This window comes from Neomonachus schauinslandi, chromosome 8 (genome assembly GCF_002201575.2).
Source record: "Neomonachus schauinslandi chromosome 8, ASM220157v2, whole genome shotgun sequence".
NCBI classification, from domain to species: Eukaryota; Metazoa; Chordata; class Mammalia; order Carnivora; family Phocidae; genus Neomonachus; species Neomonachus schauinslandi.
In genome coordinates, this window is record NC_058410.1 from 97,758,627 (window position 1) to 97,772,227 (window position 13,601).

At 42.8% G+C, this 13,601-nt stretch overlaps 1 protein-coding gene and 1 non-coding gene across 2 annotated transcripts; one reads left to right on the plus strand and one right to left on the minus strand.

Annotated features, from left to right (window-relative positions):
* Nucleotides 1–457: 457 nt before the first annotated feature.
* On the minus strand, nucleotides 458–591 carry LOC123325636. Its single transcript, XR_006540567.1, has one exon. It is a non-coding gene; the product is annotated as a small nucleolar RNA SNORA44 (small nucleolar RNA).
* A 6,185-nt stretch (nucleotides 592–6,776) lies between these two features.
* Nucleotides 6,777–8,006, plus strand: LOC110582118 (BCL2/adenovirus E1B 19 kDa protein-interacting protein 3-like). Its single transcript, XM_044917506.1, has 2 exons — nucleotides 6,777–7,164; nucleotides 7,380–8,006. Exons 1-2 carry the CDS (start codon nucleotides 6,777–6,779, stop codon nucleotides 7,661–7,663), a joined length of 672 nt encoding a protein of 223 aa, XP_044773441.1. The 3' UTR covers nucleotides 7,664–8,006.
* Nucleotides 8,007–13,601: the final 5,595 nt, after the last annotated feature.

Genomic DNA, 13,601 nt, shown 5'->3' on the forward strand with positions numbered 1-13,601 from the left:
AAGCTATTAGAACAGACCGTGCTGTGTACAGAAATGTTGCTTTGAAGCAATATTTGCAAAACATGCAAACTTCTGTAACTGTATTTGGAAAAAAATAAAACCGGTTTTTGTTACTCAAGAAAATTTTTTTTTTCCTCATCTTGCTGCAATCCAAGATAAGCCTTGTATGCAACTTCCCTTTGCGTATTAAACCTGCCACCTACAAACCTGCAGTGGCCCCCAGTTTCCTCCATCTCTCCCTGCCCTCTGAGTACAGAGGCTGGTTTCAGATTTCACCAGGGAAACTCCAGGATGGTGAACCAACAGCAACCCAAGCCATCCTCCCGGAAGGAATTCACCAAGATTTTCATAGTCTAGTCACTACACTTGAGTGCACAGAGTCAACATTTATTAGATACTTCTGAACTTGATCATTTCAATGAATATTTTTGACATTTAAGGGGGGAAAATGCCCAATTTCCTCCCCTGAGCTGTTCTAGCAGCTGCAGGTAGGTATTACACAGACCTGTGCTATCAAAGTCTCTTGGGGTTGCTCTCCAGTGCAGTTGAAGATCCCATGGCCATAGCCAAACAGCCCTTGGAAACATGCTGAAAAATGCTTTTTAATTAAAAAAAAAAAAAATGTATCGTAACCATCACAGCTTGCCCTTAAAGGACTATAATCTTTTTCTTCTTTAGGTCTTGATGGCTCCTATACCTCTCTTATGAAATATTGTATTTTACCTTTTATTGTTTTTGTATTTCCATCATCAAGCTGAAAGCTCTTTGAGGCAAGATTTGTCTTATTCGTCTTTTTTTTCTTGTCTTCCTCATCTTTGTATGATCTCTAACATTTAGCAAGTGGTAGAAACTCTGGAAATATGTGTTGAGATGAATTAAATATAATAATTTGGCATCAACCATATGAATGATACTGTCCTACGTAATTGGTACAAAATATCCAAAATTGCATTCATTATATCATTCACATCTAGCCATCAAAAGCCTGTTCTTTGCCCTGCATTTTTAATGGCTAATGTCACTAACATCCTCTCAGATACCTGTGTATCACCCTCACAGATTCTCTCCAGCAGCCACTTAGTTGTATTGTTTCTCCTTGTGCAGCTTCTCTTCCCTCTTCTCATTTCTTCTGTCCTGCTATAGGTCTAGTATTTCCTAACAGGCTCTGTGGAAGACCCTACTAATTTGTCTTGGTCCTCCCTGGTGAACCCTTCTCACCGCCACCAGGGAAACCTCACTCATACAGATAACTCCTTATTTTTCTTCTGCAAAAACTTCAAAACATTCTCAGTTACCCAAAACCTAAATGGCTTCTCCAAGGCCCTCTACTCCTATCTCAACCAGGCCTAATTTCCAGCTCATCAGTTCACCAGCCCCACCCTCAAGCAGGCCCTTTGCCATTCTAGGTCTTCGCCCAGACAGTTCCCTAAAATTTCTATTGAAATTCAGATTTATGTAGTGTCAAGTTTAACAGAAAGAGTGACAGGGAGGTACCTGGAACTTCTTCAGCTATCAGCAGTCATGCATTTCTTTAGCTGTAAGAGTACAGAAGAACTAAAGCTGGAGGTACTGAACATCTCTCCTATGCTATATACCATGTGGGGATCAAACTCCTCGAGAGTAAAACAATGAATGTACATTTTGACTCTGCAAGGGCAGGGATTTTTATCTGTTTTGTTCCCTGATTTCCCAAGTTCTTAGAACAGTGCCTATCACATGGCATAAACTAAATAAATACCCATTAAATGGGGGGAAAGCATCATCAGGCATATTGTATATGGGAGAAATTGGAGTCAAGATGCTTTTCATGTGTGCCCGCTCGGTACCTGACAGTGCATGAACCCTGGGGACACAATAGGCATCAGGAAACCATGTCCCACTCTTGAGGAGCTTAGAGCTCATGAAAGGAGACCAGCATCGAGGGGTTATTTGGAATAATTCAAGTGGGGAATCTTTGCTGTTAGGCCTCTGATTCCTCAACTGTCAAGGAAGAAATCAGCTAAATCTTCTATGGTCCCTGCCCCCTTCTTGTCTTAAACATACTGTGTATATTTTCCAGACGAAAGCCCCTAGAGGCCTGGGCTGTGCCCTCTCATCTTTGTACTCCCCATAGTACCTGGTACAGTACCTTGCAACTCATTGTTACTATTACTTACTTTTGTCATCAAACTGACTGGGCTTCGATTGTCTAATTTTTAAAACAGAAATAAAGGTAGAGGTAAAGAAGAAAAGTTCTCCAAACATTCTATTAAGAAAAGGATACCCCCAATAAATAAATCCTATGATGTGAGGCAACACAGAAAAGAACAGGCAGGAAGGCTTCCACACATTCAGACAATGACCATGCTTTGGGCAATTTCTTAACAACATTAAGCCTTGGCTTCCTTATATACATACTGTATGAATAATCATAACTACCTTACAAGATAAAGATAATTTAATCAGATAATGAATATGAAATTATGGGGCACTTTCGTGGCTCAACTGGTTAAGCGTCTGCCTTTGGCTCAGGTTGGGATCTCAGGGTCCTGGGACCAAGTCCCACACGGGGCTCCCAGCTCAGCGGGAGTCTGCTTCTCCCTCTGCCCCTCACCCCCGCTCATGCTCTCTCTCAAATAAACAAAATCTTAAAAAAAAAGTATGTGAAATTACTCCCTAAGTATGAAGAACATTCACTACCATTAGTTAAGACTATTCCCATATGTGTGGTTACAAACCCACTTTGCACCTCCACCGCCTTCTTTCCTAACCTAGTCCACCAAGTAAGAGTGTAGAAAGATTTTGCCTTTTGTCTCATAACTTCCCTAGATTTAAACTATTGCCTGTCTCACATGTAGAATTTAAAATGTAGGTAAAAATCGAGTCTATTATTGTTGGAAATATTTGTTGATTAACATGGGGAAAAAATATAAGAAAGTTAGAATAGATTAAACATTATATGTACTTTTAGTTCATCGCATTTAGGGGAAAAAATGACATACCAAAAAATAAGGAAATTATTCAAAGAAGGAAAACAAAAGTTCACAAAGACATTTACTGCAAAATTATTTACAACTATGGAGAATCATGGCTTTTACCCAGCTCTAGTAAAGCAGAATTTATGTAACAGATTCTTGAGTTCACCCCAAGTTTTTTGGATTCAGTAGATTTGGTCCAACACCTACAAATTTGCAGTGGTTTAAGCAATGGATTTAAGCAATGATTTAAACAATGGCTATGGTGCTATTATTAAATGGACATTTCAAAAAAGATAATGTAGGGGCAGCTGGGTGGCTCAGTTGGTTAAGTGACTGACTCTTGATTTGGGCTCAGATCATGATCTCAGGGTCCTGGGATGGAGCCCTGCATCAGGGCGGGCTCTGCACTCAGCCAGGAGTCTGCTTGTTCCTCTTGCTCTCCCTCTGCCCCATCCCCCCCATGGAGGATGTAGCAACATGGAAACAACATGTAGCAACATGGAAAAACATTGTAATTGCTTAAAGGATGTAAAAATCTATGTTCATTCAGAACCAAGCAATACGTGGGTTTGAGATTTTATGAATTCTTCAGAAAAAACAAACAGCTGATAGCAGTGGTTTCTGCCCTTCCCGTAAAGGCTTCTAATTAGCGGAGTAAAGTTACTGGATTTTAGCAAAATAGCTTAATTTGTCAGGAGACAAGAGGACAAGACACAATACAGAACCATGCCATTAATCTATCATAAAAACACAGAGACGACAGCAACTACTACCAGAAATCGAGAATGCAGAAATGTTGGCATCATGACAATTTAGTGTGCAGATATTATAGTCACACACATATAAGACCATGTGGCTCTCCCAGAACCATCAAAAAAATTAAAGAACTTTGACTTTACCGTTCATTGGTGTTGCTAGATTAAAAGGTTTAGGTATCCTTTTTAATCCCTAAGCACCTTTAGCTGAACTACATTCTCTGGCACTACAGATAAGATGAATCAAGAAGTTTGCTAATTTAAAAAAAAAAATCTCAGAGCAGGGAGGAGCAGAGGGAGAGAGAGAATCTCAAGCAGACTCCACGCCCAGCATGAGCCTGACATGGGGCTCGATCCCACAACCCTGAGATCGTGACCTGAGCTGAAACCAAGAGTCGGACGCCTAACTAACTGAGCCACCCAGGCACCCCAAGAAGTTTGCTAATTTATAAAATAGTGATTTTTTAGTAGTATCCTGTTTGGAGCCCAATCTTAATAGTTAATCTCGGATAATTCAAGCATTTAATAGATGAGTACCTTTTCCCCGTGCCTCGCCTTTTTCCTGGGAATCTGTGTAACACTCCTATGTCCCATTGAAGTGGGAAGCGGTGAATGCTAGAATCGTTACCAGGTTGAGTTAAACCAGCTGTGACTTAAAGATTCAAGCCAAAGTAGATCTTCTCTGTTTTCAGATAACTACCCCTAGTTCCTACTTTGTGGAGAGTAAACCTAGCCATGAAACCCGGAGCACAGAAATAGCTTTCTTTTCAGAACTGACAAAAAGAAATAATTTACTCTAGTAACTCAATGACTTGTGATATCTAGAAACATAATGCAAACTCTTAGCCATGATCTGGCCAACACAGTCAGGGCTAAGGGTAAACTCCCACCGAAAGCACTATTTACACCTGAGCTAGGCTGTAGGAATTTAGATGATATTAAAAACCTACTCCTTCATCCCATACCAGCACAATGCTATACACAGTTGGTCCAGGAACTGACTTTCGAGCAATATTGGACTGGTTAGACCAGGACATAACCCTAGGCCTTTTAGGGCTCTTTTAAAAGAACAAAGCCACACTAAACCTAAAAAGAGCAATAAATATAAATATACAGAGAGATAAAAAGCTTCTTTGGTGCAAATTTTATAGCAGCTCTACCATGCTTCTGGTTTCTTTTGGGCAGAGAATGCCCCTGCATTGTTTTGTAGAGTATTAAACTCATATTCTGAGTATACGGAATTTTCTTCCGGGAACAAGGCTTTCTCCCCCATATAGTTCCAGCGTCAGAGCCATTTTCAGCTCAACTCAGGTGAAATTTTAATTCTAGAGAGGCCCACATCCTTCTGACCTGGGTGGACCTGGTGGTGTGGCCCCAGCAATGGCCATTCTTAATCTGGGGCAAGCCCAAAGAACTGGACTGTTTCCTAAACGGGTGGAGGGCTGTAAGGATGTGCTGGAGTCAGGTCCAGGGGACCAGTGTAGCTCAAACTCCTGAGAACCCACAAGATCAGCGCTCAAGCAGTTCTGGATCTTCTATCTCCCCCTGGCTTCCCTGAGCCTCAGACCAAGTTGAACAAATTTGTCTCCCATTGTTGTCCTCTCACCTTCTCCTATACGACTAGTCCTTGAGCCCAGGACACATTCCTGAGTTGGGGTCAGCACTTACCTGGCTTCTGGGTGACTGAAAACTTCACGAGTAACAGGACAATGTCAAACGTGTGAAGATGATCATTCTCCAAGAGCAATATTCTGAAAATAGTGATGGTGCAATTTTGGAGGAGTGGGTTTCTATCACCGAGGGAGTCAAGATGGATGATCCTTCTCACAGTTATATACAAAAGATCCTGTAGCACTAGGAGAAAACCTCCCAAGCCAGCACTTCTTTACAGAAGCGGAGCAGATGAAAAGCATCACCATAAACACACTGAAGAAATCCCATTGTTGTGATTAACCTCACCTGCACTTCACCCCGTCTCTCACCTCACCTGTACCTCTCACCTCAGATTAAAAAGCTCTTTCACACATGGTATTCATTTGATCCCATGACAATTAAGAAACATCATGCTGGGATAAATGCCAGGTTATCCTGTTACTGCAGAGAAAACACTATCTCTAGAAGGTTCCCACTTTAGCCACAAAGAAAGCCCTTTCTGGATTAAGTCCTATTGTGCATCCCCTCTCCCTGCCCATCCAGGCTTTTCCATATGCATCTTTTTATACATAACCTATTCGGCCAAATCTTAAATTCTTGGATTAATCATAATGTGCTAGGCTCTTGCCCTCCTTGCAAGCAGCCTTCGTGGTGCCACAGACATTAGTGAACCCTTCACCACAGAAATTTATTCATCCTCTCCCAGGGTCCTCCATTGTCTAACCCAGTGCTATCCGATAGAACATAAATGAGGAAGCCTTGTTTGTAATTTAAAAGTTTCCAGTAGCCACATTTTTTACGAGTAAAAAGGAATAAGTGAAATTAATTTTTAAGGTGGTTAAAACGTACATAAAATTCACATTTTAACCATTTTTAAGTGTACAATTCAGAGGCATTTAGTGTCTTCACGATGCTGTGCAAACATCACCACTATCCATTTCCAGAACATTTTCATTATCCCAAACAGAAATTCTATAACCATTAAATAGTAACTCCCCAATTCCTCTGGCCCCAGGTAATCTTTATTCTTCTTTCTGTCTCTATGAATTCTAGGTGCCTCATATAAGTGGACTCAAACAATGTTTGTCCTTTTGCCACTGGCTTTTTTCATTTATTTCACTTTTGAGGTTCATCTATGTTGTAGCATGTGTCAAATTTTCATTCCTTTTTTTTTTTTTTAAGATTTTATTTATTTATTTGAGACAGAGAGAATGAGAGGGAGGAGGGTCAGAGGGAGAAGCAGACTCCCCGCTGAGCAGGGAGCCCGATGCGGGACTCGATCCCGGGACTCCAGGATCATGACCTGAGCCGAAGGCAGTTGCTTAACCGACTGAGCCACCCAGGCGCCCCATTTTCATTCCTTTTTAAGAGGCGGTCTTGCTGCGGCCATAGCTCTTCTAGCCGCCTGACAATGTCGTCTCATTTAGTAGAGCAGCCGCCGCCCCCGCACGACAACAACAACAACAACTGCGAGGAAGGTGAACAGCCTTTGCCCCCGCCAGCTGGCCTCAACAGTTCCTGGGTGGAGCTACCCATGAACAGCAGCAGTGGCAATGATAATGGCAATGGGAAAAATGGGGGGCTAGAACATGCACCTTCCTCATCCTCTATCCACAATGGAGACATGGAGAAGATTCTTTTGGATGCACAACATGAATCAGGACAGAGTAGTTCAAGAGCCAGCTCTCACTGTGACAGCCCTTCCCCACAAGAAGATGGGCAGATTATGTTTGATGTGGAGATGCACACCAGCAAGGACCATAGCTCTCAGTCAGAAGAAGAAGTTCCAGGGCGCCTGGGTGGTTCAGTTGGTTAAGCGACTGCCTTCGGCTCAGGTCATGATCCTGGAGTCCCGGGATCGAGTCCCGCATCGGGCTCCCTGCTCGGCAGGGAGTCTGCTTCTCCCTCTGACCCTCCCCTCTCTCCTGCTCTCTCTCTCTCTCATTCTCTGTCTCAAATAAATAAATAAAATCTTTAAAAAAAAAAAAAAAAGAAGAAGAAGAAGAAGTTCCAGAAGGAGAGAAAGAAGTCGATGCTTCAGAGAAAAGCGTCAACTGGGTGTCCGACTGGTCCAGTAGACCTGAAAACATTCCACCTAAGGAGTTCCACTTCAGACACCCCAAACGCTCCGTCTCTTTAAGCATGAGGAAAAGTGGGGCCATGAAGAAAGGGGGTATTTTCTCCGCAGAATTCCTTAAGGTGTTCATTCCGTCTCTCTTCCTCTCTCATGTTTTGGCTTTGGGCCTAGGCATCTACATTGGGAAGCGACTGAGCACACCTTCTGCCAGCACCTATTGAAGGGAAGAACAGCCCCGGAGAAGCGGAGAAGCGTGTGACCTGTGAAGTGGTGTATTGTCACAGTAGTTTATTTGAACTTGAGACCATTGTAAGCGTGACCCAGCCTACCACCCTATTTTTACATATCCAAGTTCCAGTAACTCTCAAACCCAGTATTTTATTCAAACTCTGTTGAGGCATTTTACTAACCTCATTCCCTTTTTGGCCTGTAAGACACTTTAGAATTTCCTGACAGAGTTTACTGTTATTTAGAAATTTGCAAGGGCTTCTTTTCCGCAAATGCCACCAGCAGATTATAATTTTGTCAACAATGCTCTCGTCTCCTTTTAGTGCCACCAGACTTAGACCTCCATCATTCATGGTATAAATTTTACTCTTGCAAGATAACTACCATCTCTCTTGTCAAATGAGATCGGGTTAGCAAATGATAAAACAGTTTTTTTGTTTTGTTTTTTATTTTGTTTTTTCAAGGCAAAGCAAACTCCCCTAAGCTTGAATTTATAGTTATTTAAAAAGAAAACAAGCAAAAAAAAAAAAAACAAGACACAAGAAAAAAAATATCCTGGGCAATAAAAAATTATTTTAAACAAAAAAACAAAAAATTTTCATTCCTTTTTAAGGCTGAATAATATTCAAATATATATCCCATTTTGCTTATGAACTCATCTGTTGGTGGACATTTGGGTGTGACCATCTTTCAGTTATTTGCTGCTATGAACATTGGTGTACAAGTAAGCTTCTGAGTCCCTGCTTTCAATTCTTTGGGTATATACCTAGAATTACTCTAAAAATATTTTTTACTTGACCCAATATATCCAAAATAGCACCACTTCAACATGTAATCCTTAGAGAAAAATGAGATCTTTTATAATCTTCTTTTGTATGCGGTCAAAATCCAGTTGAGATGATAAATTGTCACCAAAATTCATCTGTATTCGGATTTCACAAAATTTATAAAAAAGTAGAATCATATAGCCACGTTGTCCCACATGTACTTTAGGACATGTAAATTAATTAAAATTAAACAGAATTTAAAATTCAGTTCCTCAGTCATATTGCAAATGCTCAATCCCCCTATGTGGCCAGTGGCTTCCATACTGAACAGTGAGGATCTAACTGACAGGGTAGAAATGCTTCTCTCTGCCCCCTGCATCTGAGCTGCCTACCTTCTTAGCCCGCTTCCCACTATTCCCCAACATGGATTCTAGAGGGACAGATTCGGAGCATTAATTCAAGAAATATTTATTGAGCACTGACAATGGGCCAACCATTGCTAACTGCTGAATATGATAGGAAACAAAACCATGTTTGCACGGAGCCTAAAACAGATGGGGCCAGCAGACATAAAAACAAGTAATTTCAGAAATAACTATATCTTATAAATTGTTATAAGCCCTATGAGAAAAAAATGGTACAAGGCCGGCACAGGCAGATGTGAAAGAGATCATCACCCAAATAACAATATCTTAGAAAATTTTGAAAAGTGCACGGGGAAACAAAAGGATCTGATGAGAGTTATAACAGTTGGTTTTATTTAGAAGGGGAGCTGCTCAAAGGAAACAACTCAAAGCTGAGATAGAAGAACAGATGAGCTAGGAAAAGGGGTACAAAAAGGGGACAGGGTAGTGAAGTGACCAGGCAGAGGGGACGGCCTGGGATGAGAAAAATTTTCATCTCTGAGAAACAAAGAGATGAAGAGTACAGTGCAAGTAGAGACAGTGGTGCCCTGGGAGGATGGGCAGGTAAGCAGGACATGCTTCATGCAGGGCTTCACATCATAGGAAGGATTTGGGATTTAGGACCAAGTGCAATGGGATGTTAAAGGATGTTGAGGGATATTGGGTTGGATTTTTTTTTTTTTTTAAGGCCATTCTGGCTGCGTGGTGAAGAAAAGTCCTGAGTCTTCAGCTTGGGCCTAAAGGGGCCTTCCTTTCCTTCTTCTGCATTTGACCTACATTGCTTGGTGAGAGCTCATCCATAATTCTTACCTTGTATTTACCTATTGTCACTTTATGCGCTGTCTTCCTTTACTGTTATTCATACACTAACTCACTAATGCGCCTTAACCCAATTGTGATCTTTTCCAGCAGGCGGGAAAAGCTTCTCGCTCATCTTTGTATACCCACAGCATGGAGCATGGAGGAGATATACTCAGCCAATCTGTTAAATCGGATTGAGTTAAAAGTCTGATCATAGCTTGCTACTTTCTACCCGCAAAAAGCGTTCTGTGACCTAATTTACTCTGTCTTTAATCCAACTTTTCTGTACTCTGTTTGCCACAAAGACTAAAGTCCCTGAACAAGACCCGGGCAGCCTTCCAGCGTCCCTCCTGGCAACACTTAATTACGAAAAGGGGTTTTGTTTCAGGTCAAGTAAGGGTTGCAAAAGGCATCAGCCCGACACGTGACCCCGCATTTCAGAACTTCAAGGAACTCTCCTTCCAGAACCCTTCAAAGTTTTGGCATGAAAAGTATGCACTTAACAGAGTTCTCAAGAAACACAAACCCATCTCCAAGAGGTGCTTGCACTTCGCTATGTCTTTAGCTAAGGACTCCAAAAGCGTTAGATTTCTTTCCACCTTCCACATACCGTGGATTGAAATTTCATGATCTCAGGGAAAGAAATGTGGAAAGGGCCCAAACTTTATAACTTACAAACCTGTGACCTTGGCCAAATTAATCTGGAGCCTGTTTTGACATCTGAAAGAAGTGATAATACCTATTCCTACAGACTGGTTAGGAGAATTAAATGAGAAGTGAAAACATCTAGCAGCGGTTTGTAATCAAATTGCTTTCTGTGCCTTTAAGTGTTTTGGGGGCGGGGTGAGGGGGTGAGGGAGACTTTTGCCACCGCTAGAAAAGCCACTAGGTATCCTCTTATCTTTCCTGGTGAATAAGATATTATGAAAGATAAATCAGACGGGGGGGGGGGGGAGCCCATTTATGAAATATTCCAAAAGAAATATTTTCAATTTCACAATTTATGAGGATACAAGTAAATATAATTTTAACCTCAACAGGAGCAACCTTTTGTTATACCTCACTCTAGGCAGTGGACACACGTTAACAAAGTCTACACAACAAGCCGAATTCACGGATTATTAAAAAAAAAACGACTAAAATGTGAGTAACGATTTAAAGCTTCTCTCCAGAGGCTTTTCCCCAGCACCAGACTTGGGCTGAGGTGCTCACAGACTACATTTTCTTGCTGCCTCATCTCTGCCTCATCTCCCCCTTTTCTCCCACCCCACACAGTTGCACCCAGTCGCGCGTCTCGGGACGGGGAACGTAACACACGCCCATCTGGATGTGAGGGGCTGGATATGAGGGGCGTGGGGACCCCCGGCGTCAAGGCCATTTTCCGTTCTTCCCCCAAGGCCCCCGGTCATCCTCCGATCCCAAGACTCCGCAGTCCGGACGGCACAACCGTCCGCTCCCTGGTTCAGCGCTTCCCCCAACCCAAGTCCCCGGCCGGGTCTGCACCGGGAAGAGAACGGTCAATGCCCGGGAATGACCCGGCCTGGGGGCGAGCTCGGGGCGGGGAAGGAGCGAGCGCGCGCCTCGCGAGGCCCCGCCCCATCGCCAGATGCGGCGCTGTTGGTGCGCGGTGATTGGCGGGTGCGGCCGCAGGATGAATGGGGTGACCGGGGCGGGGGAGCTGGGCGGGGACGCCGAGGGCGCCTGGCGGGGGGAGAGCGGCAGAGGGACGCTGGGCGGCGGCGGCACCGCCCTGTGCGGCGGGCGGCCAACGGTCCCCACACCCAGAGGGTGGAGGAGGGGGGGCCGGTGGGCGGGCTCTGGTTCCACGGGAGGGGCGCGCGTGTGGGGGCCCGGAAGTGATAGGGGCCCCAGAGGGCTGCGATCCAGACGAGGGGGTGGGGGTGGGGAAGGGAGAAGCTGCGCCTGCCCCTCAGGCCACCGGCAAAGGGCGTCCCCACCTCCTGAGAATCCCTTCTAGGTGCTCTGAGCGTGTGGTGCAAACAGGGTCTTGCTCTTCCGAGTAAGAGCTGTTATTGGAATTCTTGTCTGGACATCCCTGTGTGGACACGCAGCTTTTTTCCATTCCTACACCAGTACCCTTTTTTAAACTTCGTATTTCACGTTCGGTCATTCAACAAATATCTATTGTGTGCCTACTTTATGCCTGACACACCCCAGTGGGCAAGGCAGATTTGTTTCTAACAAATTTTAAAGTTCAAAGGCTCATTAGGCAGGTAGGAATAAAAAAGGCTAATTAGGCATGTAGAAATAAGCAACCAAAACAATTACAGATTGTGCAAAGTGCTGTGAACTAAGTATTAACTAGTGACTGAGGAAGGGGAAATGCAAAGAGAGACTGATTTTACCCAGGATAATAGGAAGGACCTATCTGAAAGGGTGACTTCCTAGTTGAAACCTGGAAAAGGGGGAGGTGAGCAGTTTTAAGGAGAGAGTATAGCCTTTGCAAAGGCCCTGATGCTTCAATCCCCTTTTCTCATCCTCTGCAACATCTGAATTTTCATAGCACTTTTTTTGCATTTCTTAAGGCATGTCATTTTTTACCAAGTATTGTAGTTTTATTATCTCAATTCCTGGCACATACTAGGTGCCCAGGATAATTTAAAAAGTGAATTGAGCATTCATGAGTGTTTCCTGAATATGAATTTTGTATTTTTATGTTTGTCCTGTACATCCACTGTGGCACCATTTATCCCTGGTCTTTGGGAATTTTTCTTGACCACAAGGAAACTTTTCAGGCTTTCATGCTTTCAGAGCTTAATTGATCTAATAAACTAATTGGGCCTACCTATTAGTAAATGAAAGTACAGTGTGTTATTCTTCTTACATAATGTTTGTGTCTGTTTTTCTGCTTGTGTTTTATTAGTTACTAACCTGCAATGCCTTAATTCAAAGCAATAAATGAAATGAAAATTTGAAGGACTTGACTAGCCCTCTGAGTTGAAAAATATTTATTGATGTTGGGCTGAGAATGTTGGTCCCTTCTAAGTAAGCTCTCATTCATAGAGCAGTACCTTGCTTTGTTTACCAAGTGGCCTGCCTTGATCTCTACCTCCTCCTTTTGAAATTTGGCAACCTACTCCCACATATGTAAATGTTTTCCTGTGATATGAGAAAAGCACATTGGGAAAGGCAACTTCTTATAATTAAAATATTGACATAGTTATCAAAATACTAGCCATACATTGATTGTTCCGACAAGTAAATAAACTTTATTTCGATTATTCTCTGATTCTGTTTTAAAAAGTAAAACTATTGATTTATCTGTATTAGTTGTCTATTGCTTTGTAACAAATGATCCCCAAACAGTGGCTTCAAATGATATTTTTTTCTGTCAAAGTTTCTATAGGTGAAGAATTGGGGCATTGCACTTAACTGGGTTTTATGTTTCAGGGTTTTTCACAGTCTACAAGATATTGACTGGACCTGGAGTCATCTTAAGGCTTTGCTAAGGAAGGAGGCATTTCCAAGTTCACTCATGTGGTCATTGGCAAGATTCAGTTCCTTGTGGGCTATCATACTGAGGACCTCAGCTCCTAGATGTCAATTGGCCAGAGGCCATACTTAGTTTCTTGTTTTGTGAGCATGTCCAACATGGCACATTTGCTTCATCAAAGTATGCAATCCAAAAAGCTGGACAAAGAGTGCCAGTAAGATAGTAGTCAGTTTTTTCCTAAACTAATCTTTGAAAGGCATTCCATTATTTTTGCCATGTTCTTTCCATCTGTTAGGAGCAAGTTACTAGGTCCAGCCCTTGGGCATGAAGATCAGGTGCCAGAGATCACTGGAAGCACTTTCAGAAGTTGCCAATCACAGGACACCTGGGTGGCTCAGTAGGTTAAGCGTCTGCCTTTGACTCAGGTCATGATCCCAGGGTCCTGGGATCGAGTCCTGCATTGGGCCCCTTGCTCAGCTGGGAGCCTGCTTCTTTCTCTACCTGC

What these genes read in the sequence shown, in the direction of transcription:
- LOC110582118 (XM_044917506.1), top strand. Translation starts at nt 6,777, where the DNA reads ATGTCGTCTCATTTAGTAGAGCAGCCGCCGCCCCCGCACGACAACAAC. An exon ending in AGAAGTTCCAGGGCGCCTGG is followed by an intron (nt 7,165 to 7,379) that starts GTGGTTCAGTTG and finishes AAGAAGTTCCAG; the next exon opens with AAGGAGAGAAAGAAGTCGAT.